The sequence below is a fragment of the Nanorana parkeri genome, unplaced genomic scaffold, assembly GCF_000935625.1.
Source record: "Nanorana parkeri isolate BGI_ZX_2015 unplaced genomic scaffold, ASM93562v1 scaffold1851, whole genome shotgun sequence".
Taxonomy (NCBI): Eukaryota; Metazoa; Chordata; class Amphibia; order Anura; family Dicroglossidae; genus Nanorana; species Nanorana parkeri.
In genome coordinates this window covers 245,601-253,546 of record NW_017308119.1, presented here as the reverse complement: position 1 = coordinate 253,546, position 7,946 = coordinate 245,601, and the positions used below count along the sequence as shown (strand labels likewise).

At 53.1% G+C, this 7,946-nt stretch overlaps 1 protein-coding gene across 1 annotated transcript in view; it reads left to right on the top strand.

The window, feature by feature from the left end:
- LOC108799901 (histone-lysine N-methyltransferase SETD2-like) overlaps positions 1-7,664 on the top strand; it is a gene marked incomplete at its 5' end in the record, with an annotated part of 34,963 nt that extends 27,299 nt beyond the window's left edge. Inside the window, 4 exons of the mRNA XM_018571837.1 lie at positions 1,578-1,658; positions 4,080-4,184; positions 5,088-5,097; positions 7,504-7,664. Coding sequence (XP_018427339.1) covers positions 1,578-1,658; positions 4,080-4,184; positions 5,088-5,097; positions 7,504-7,652 — 345 coding nt within the window. The remainder of the gene's footprint in view (positions 1-1,577; positions 1,659-4,079; positions 4,185-5,087; positions 5,098-7,503) is intronic.
- Between the last annotated feature and the right edge of the window lie 282 nt (positions 7,665-7,946).

Sequence of the window (7,946 nt, the reverse complement as noted above, 5' to 3'; positions counted from 1 at the left end):
TGTGGAGTCTTTTTCCCCCCCTCTGATCCCCCCCCCCCCATAAATCTTCTCAACACAGGGACGCACACTACTTCCTATACATCTCCCAGGTATCTCTTTGTATCCTGCTGTTCAGGAATCCGAATGGATACAACAGCTGGAGCAAGCATGCAGCCCGTAAAGGACACAGGAATCCATATTGCCCTCTGTCCATTTAGCCATCTGGTACAGTGGATCACGTTCAAGCGTTCTTACAAGAAGGTTCTTACTTCAAGTGACGCTAAACATGGGGAAAAAATCTTCCAAATATAATCAAGTCCCTGAACTCTGAGCAACAATGTATCTTATTTGTGTATCACTCGGCTGTAAATCCTCCAATCATCTCTGAATTGGTGCTGACACTGTCCTTCCTTCTGGAGGGGGGCTACGTCTGTTCCCCATGGTCCCTGTGTGTGTTGTAAAGTAGTCACCGCTCCAAGCTCGCTCCCGGGACGGACTACAATCTCAGGTTTAGTAGGGATGCACCGATATATCGGCCGCCAAAACATATCGGCCGAAAATGGCACTTTTGGCTAAATGCCGACAGTGTCATTTTTGTGCCGATACATCGGCGCATCCGTGCTTCCTTTTCTCCCCGCTGGGCGCTGCTCTGTGTCCCAGCGGGGAGAAGAGAAAGTGACAGCCGGCCGAGCGCTGCGGGAGGAGAGCGCTGTGAGCGGCCGGCATCTCTCCTCCCGCAGCACTCAGCCTCCTATCACAGTCCGGCAGAGCGGTGTGTGGGCGGAGACAGCCCGCACTGTCACAGAAGGCTGGGATCTCCTCCCCGCTCCGCTCGCCCAGCCTCCTGTGACAGCGTGTCAGAGAGGAGAGCGGGTACAAGCAGTCATGTGACCAGTGATCGCTGAGTGTTTGTAGATAATGGAGGACATGGTATGGTTACTATATCCTCAATTATGAATGAATGGGAAGTGATCTACATTGCATCTAATAAACCGTTTCGGTTTCGGCCTGACAATTTTTTTAATTTCGTTTCTTGTTTCGTTTTTGAAATTTCCATTTCAGTGCCCCTCAAATGTTTAGTTTACTAAGCATGTCTGTGACAGGAGCGAGCTTGGCTCCTAAGACAATGTATACTTGCCGCCTCATCGCTTTCTAAGCGTGCTGAAGAATCCTCAGCGCCTGACACTTCCAGGAGCGCCTGATGCCCGGTACCCCTCCGCATGTGCTGCGGTTCCTCACCCCAACCTCTACGTGCGACTACCGTGTCCTGTAATGATCATGACATAAATGTCCACACACTATAAGCCGTGACAGGATCGAGAGGTGAGCGAACGCCGCTATGTGTTCGCTCACCTCCCGATCTACTGAGCCGACCTGTGACAGTCTCATTGTCACAGGTCGGCTAGAACTATGAGGTGAGTGGAAAGCACCCCCCTCCCCCTCATAGTTCTCCTTTAAGTGCTTCTGACTTGCTGAGTTTATTGCCCTGCGTGCCTCCATAGTATGAAAACATTGGTGTCTCCGTACGTAGTTCTGATGCTCAACGGATATTTCTCTTTCACCATCAGTGACCAGTATATGTGTTTTTTATTTTTCAGTCTTCCAATAAGGCTAAAACGGCTGAGGCGGACACATCGAGTGAGCTGGCCAAGAGGAGTAAAGAGGTCTTCAGGAAGGAGGTAAGTACGCTAAACTGCAGCCAGTCCAAATGCATCTTCTCATATCATATAAGGGAGATCCTTCAGCTTCACTTTGTCAACATAACCAAGAAAATTCATCACTAGAGGGATCCCCAGCAGGAGGAAGGAGGTCCTGATCCCTCTATATAGATCTATCACTAGAGGGGTCCCGAGCAGGAGGAAGGAGGGCCTGATCCCTCTATATAGATCTATCACTAGAGGGGTCCCGAGCAGGAGGAAGGAGGGCCTGATCCCTCTATATAGATCTATCACTAGAGGGGTCCCGAGCAGGAGGAAGGAGGGCCTGATCCCTCTATATAGATCTATCACTAGAGGGGTCCCGAGCAGGAGGAAGGAGGGCCTGATCCCTCTATATAGATCTATCACTAGAGGGGTCCCGAGCAGGAGGAAGGAGGGCCTGATCCCTCTATATAGATCTATCACTAGAGGGGTCCCGAGCAGGAGGAAGGAGGGCCTGATCCCTCTATATAGATCTATCACTAGAGGGGTCCCGAGCAGGAGGAAGGAGGGCCTGATCCCTCTATATAGATCTATCACTAGAGGGGTCCCGAGCAGGAGGAAGGAGGGCCTGATCCCTCTATATAGATCTATCACTAGAGGGGTCCCGAGCAGGAGGAAGGAGGGCCTGATCCCTCTATATAGATCTATCACTAGAGGGGTCCCGAGCAGGAGGAAGGAGGGCCTGATCCCTCTATATAGATCTATCACTAGAGGGGTCCCGAGCAGGAGGAAGGAGGGCCTGATCCCTCTATATAGATCTATCACTAGAGGGGTCCCGAGCAGGAGGAAGGAGGGCCTGATCCCTCTATATAGATCTATCACTAGAGGGGTCCCGAGCAGGAGGAAGGAGGGCCTGATCCCTCTATATAGATCTATCACTAGAGGGGTCCCGAGCAGGAGGAAGGAGGGCCTGATCCCTCTATATAGATCTATCACTAGAGGGGTCCCGAGCAGGAGGAAGGAGGGCCTGATCCCTCTATATAGATCTATCACTAGAGGGGTCCCGAGCAGGAGGAAGGAGGGCCTGATCCCTCTATATAGATCTATCACTAGAGGGGTCCCGAGCAGGAGGAAGGAGGGCCTGATCCCTCTATATAGATCTATCACTAGAGGGGTCCCGAGCAGGAGGAAGGAGGGCCTGATCCCTCTATATAGATCTATCACTAGAGGGGTCCCGAGCAGGAGGAAGGAGGGCCTGATCCCTCTATATAGATCTATCACTAGAGGGGTCCCGAGCAGGAGGAAGGAGGGCCTGATCCCTCTATATAGATCTATCACTAGAGGGGTCCCGAGCAGGAGGAAGGAGGGCCTGATCCCTCTATATAGATCTATCACTAGAGGGGTCCCGAGCAGGAGGAAGGAGGGCCTGATCCCTCTATATAGATCTATCACTAGAGGGGTCCCGAGCAGGAGGAAGGAGGGCCTGATCCCTCTATATAGATCTATCACTAGAGGGGTCCCGAGCAGGAGGAAGGAGGGCCTGATCCCTCTATATAGATCTATCACTAGAGGGGTCCCGAGCAGGAGGAAGGAGGGCCTGATCCCTCTATATAGATCTATCACTAGAGGGGTCCCGAGCAGGAGGAAGGAGGGCCTGATCCCTCTATATAGATCTATCACTAGAGGGGTCCCGAGCAGGAGGAAGGAGGGCCTGATCCCTCTATATAGATCTATCACTAGAGGGGTCCCGAGCAGGAGGAAGGAGGGCCTGATCCCTCTATATAGATCTATCACTAGAGGGGTCCCGAGCAGGAGGAAGGAGGGCCTGATCCCTCTATATAGATCTATCACTAGAGGGGTCCCGAGCAGGAGGAAGGAGGGCCTGATCCCTCTATATAGATCTATCACTAGAGGGGTCCCGAGCAGGAGGAAGGAGGGCCTGATCCCTCTATATAGATCTATCACTAGAGGGGTCCCGAGCAGGAGGAAGGAGGGCCTGATCCCTCTATATAGATCTATCACTAGAGGGGTCCCGAGCAGGAGGAAGGAGGGCCTGATCCCTCTATATAGATCTATCACTAGAGGGGTCCCGAGCAGGAGGAAGGAGGGCCTGATCCCTCTATATAGATCTATCACTAGAGGGGTCCCGAGCAGGAGGAAGGAGGGCCTGATCCCTCTATATAGATCTATCACTAGAGGGGTCCCGAGCAGGAGGAAGGAGGGCCTGATCCCTCTATATAGATCTATCACTAGAGGGGTCCCGAGCAGGAGGAAGGAGGGCCTGATCCCTCTATATAGATCTATCACTAGAGGGGTCCCCAGCAGGAGGAAGGAGGTCCTGATCCCTCTATACAGACCACTTGGTCTGGTTTTGCGGTCACTCTTCTATGTTGCTGTATCTCTGTTCGTTGTCCGCGGAGCTGATTCCTTATCATGCGTTTGATGTTCTCTCCCGCGTAGATGTCGCAGTTCATTGTTCAGTGCCTGAACCCGTACAGGAAGCCGGACTGTAAGATTGGTCGGATCAACAACACGGAGGATTTCAAGCACCTGGCTCGCAAGGTAGAACTAACGATCTCGCTAGAAGGAAACGCGTCTGTTTTATTATGTACTAAACCGCAGCCAACTGGCCTTGTGTCTATTTAGTATATCTTGTCACATGGTAAGCAGATCGCACCTTGCAATGCTCCCAACCGAGTCTGAAAACGGCTTCGGATTTTGGCATTTTTGGGCTGCAAAGCCGCAGCACACAATTTCCAAGCTGAACTCGACCTACAGGACGCAAAAGAGTCAGACATTGGGAGGTTACCTTGTGGTTTTGAGACCGTGGCAGTGCGAATGGGATTTGGACTTTGTTGTGAAGACATTGGGAGGAGTTTGCTGATTGGTAGGAAGGCCAGTCTGAAAAACGTCCGAGAAGGCTATGTGCATATGCATTAGGGGCAGCGCAGTGGTTTGCGCTTCTGCCTTGCAGCACTGGGGGTCCCCGGTTGGTATCCCGGCCACGGTCACTATCTGCAAGGAGTTTGCATGCTCTCCCTGTGCTGGTTTGTTTCCTCCGGTTGCTCCGGTTTCCTCCCACACTCCAAAGACACGCTGGTAGGTTAATTGGCTCCTCTCTACGTTGGCCCTCTATGTATGCATGTGAGATGTATGCATCAGTCCCTACCCCTCAAGCTCCTTGAGGGGCGGGACTGACTTGAGGGTAGGGACTTCCCCCCCCCCCCCCTTCTCTTTGGTGGCTATAACAGCCTCCAAAATCTTGTAGAAAGGGTTCCTAGAAGGGCGGCCATTTGTGAGGTCCGGTCCGGAAGAGAAGGTCGGGCTCACAATCGGCATTCCGATCCACCCCAAAGCAGTCCAGTAGGTTTGAGGTCAGGACTCTGTGCAGGACACTCGAGTTCCTTCAGTCGGAATTTCTCGGCATGTGTTTGCAGTGTAGGAGGAAGCTGGAGGCAACTTGCACAGACTCAGGGAGACGAAACATCTTAGGCCCCATTCACACTGAGCGATTCGCAAATCACGCATTTGTCGCGCGATTTGCATTTTACGCGATATCGCGCAAATGGTTGCATTGAGCCAGCTAGAATCGCGGCAAAATCCGCTCCAAAAAGGGTCCTGCTGTAGCGACGCACGACCCGCAACAGCGACGGACGGCCCCATTGCCATGCATTGGAAAGCGATATCGCGCGGTAAATAGCCGCGATATCGTGGGAATTACCGCGCAGTAAATCGCTCAGTGTCAATGGGGCCTTACAGATGGAACACTGTTAGGAGATGAATCCAAAACCCCTGAAGTGCGCCCCACGTGCTGACCAATAAGACAAATATTGCTAAGATTTTAATCCTGAGACGCCGCAGCTGAAACTGATCCCGACAATTTATGCCGGGATCCGCCCAGCTGCGTGAGTGACAGCTGGCTCTGCCTATCTAGAGGCAGAGCCAGCTGTACCCGCCCCCTCCCCCGTCCGTCCCGCCAGTCAGCGCTGGAGGATCGGAGCGGGGAGTGGGGAATCCAGCCCCTCCCCTGTCACGGCAGAGAGCTGTGACAGGATCGAGAAGTAAGCGAGCGCCGGTATGTGTTCGCTCACCTCCCGATCTACTGAGCCGACCTGTGACAGTCTCATTGTCACACATCGGCTCAGATTATGAGGTGAGTGAAAATCCCCCCCCCCCCCCTCCCCCTCATAGTTCTCCTTTTTAAAGCCTAATTTTTTTTAACATCCTTTGTACTGCCGATGTCACCGTTACATTGTGTTCTGCTTCTCCTTCTGTGTAAAGCTTTCCCTTTATTTCAAGTTAAATGGTCCCAAGATTGCTTTCCCCACTTGTAGGAGGGGACTATGTGGCCTTGCGCGGTCCTACGGAGCCCCATCTTAGCCACGTGTATGTGCGCGCTCCCTGGGGGAGGGGCATTACAGGCTGGCTGAGAGGACAACGCACAGAAGACAATCCTCTGCTCCTCCAGGAGAAGTCATAGACGGTGCTGCCTCCAGACCGGCTGTCAATCACTTCCCTTGGAGGAGGAGCAGAGGCGTGGCTTGTGCGTGTAGACCTCTCAGGCTGCCTGTGCATATCAGCGCAGACAGCCTGCCCACGCCGGTGTCCTGGTAGAATCCTGGACCCGTGACAAACCTGGACCAGCGCATCACCTCTGGGGGCGTCAGCTGAACGCGCAAACGCAGAGGCACAGTGCACATTACATCAGCCGATCACGTCCAGAGTTTTCACAAGCTGTTTGCCTGCATTGCGCATGTGCGGAGAAGCCGGCGGGTCCAGACAATTCACAGACGAGGCGCCTACAGCCACATAAATAATGTATTTATATTTATTTTGTTGTTATGTGGCTGTAGGCGCCTCGCCTGTGAATTGTCTGGACCCGCCGGCTTCTCCGCACATGCGCAATGCAGGCAAACAGCTTGTGAAAATTGTGGACGTGATGTAATGTGACTGGTGATGATTGAGGATGAGCTCAGGTACAGACCGAACCCATTCCGAACCCCCGAAGGAAGCTCCTTCAGCTGCCACCCAATCAGCTGTGGCTGGGGAATTCCTCACCCACAGCTGCACGCAAGCAAAGGGGAGGGATGTTGTGACATCATTGACCTTATATGGCAACAAAAGTTTAATGATCGAACAAGCGACCCACCCCTTTGTTTATGTGCAACTGCGGGTTGAGGAATGCCCTGGCCTGCAGCTGATGGGCCTGGGTGACCCTGTGTTCTTCCAGGTTTCGGGAGAGCTCAGATTTGGACCTAGTTTGGGGAATGCCCCGGCCTGCAGCTGATTGGCCTGGGTGGCCCTGTGTTGGTTTCAGGGGAGCTCAGATTTGGACCTAGTTTGGGGAATGCCCCGGCCTGCAGCTGATTGGCCTGGGTGGCCCTGTGTTGGTTTCAGGGGAGCTCAGATTTGGACCTAGTTTGGGGAATGCCCCGGCCTGCAGCTGATTGGCCTGGGTGGCCCTGTGTTGGTTTCAGGGGAGATCAGATTTGGACCTAGTATTGGGAATGCCCCGGCCTGCAGCTGATTGGACGGATGGCCCTCTGTTGCTTCCAGGTTTTAGAGGTTTGGTCCAAACCTTCGAGCAAGCTGCGCAGAGAAAGCAGGAGGATGCGTCTGGAAAAAGATCAATGTGTATATTTGTATGCACTCGGTCTATAACACGGGTCGGCAACCTCTGCAATCCTGCTGTTGTGGAACTACAAGTCCCATGAGGCATTGCAAGACTTGACAGTCACAGGCATGACTCCCAGAGGCCAAGGCATGGTGGTATTTGTAGTTTCAGCACAGCTGGCCGCCCACCCCTGCTCTATACTGAAATGTAGAGATTCTGATTGGCTTACAGTGTCTTTTATCGTCATAGCAATTGATTTGTCTCTCCTTTTTATGAACAAGGAGCTGAAGTACTGCAAGAACCCGGAGGACCTGGACTGCAACGAGAACGTTAAACACAAATGCAAGGAGTACATCAAGAAGTACATGCAGAAATTTGGCTCCGTCTACAAGCCCAAAGAGGACGTGGACATGGAATAGCCGCCCCCTCACCCGGCGACTAAGCCTCGGCGCCCGCGACTAGCGAAGAGATCGCCCCCTCCCCAACTACACGCAGGGCGACCCCGGGGGGGTCATGAATTTCCAAGTATTAATTCCCTGACCCGTCCGAATCTCCCGGACTCCAGAAGCGAAGACGAGTGCGAGCTCCACGGACTGTTCCTGAGGATCTCTGGGGCGGGGGGGGGTGGGGGGGATCATTTAGGTCTCGTTCACACCTAGGCGTATTGCGTATGCGCGTCTGTCGCGCGTTTTTTACCGCGATTCGCTGTAAAA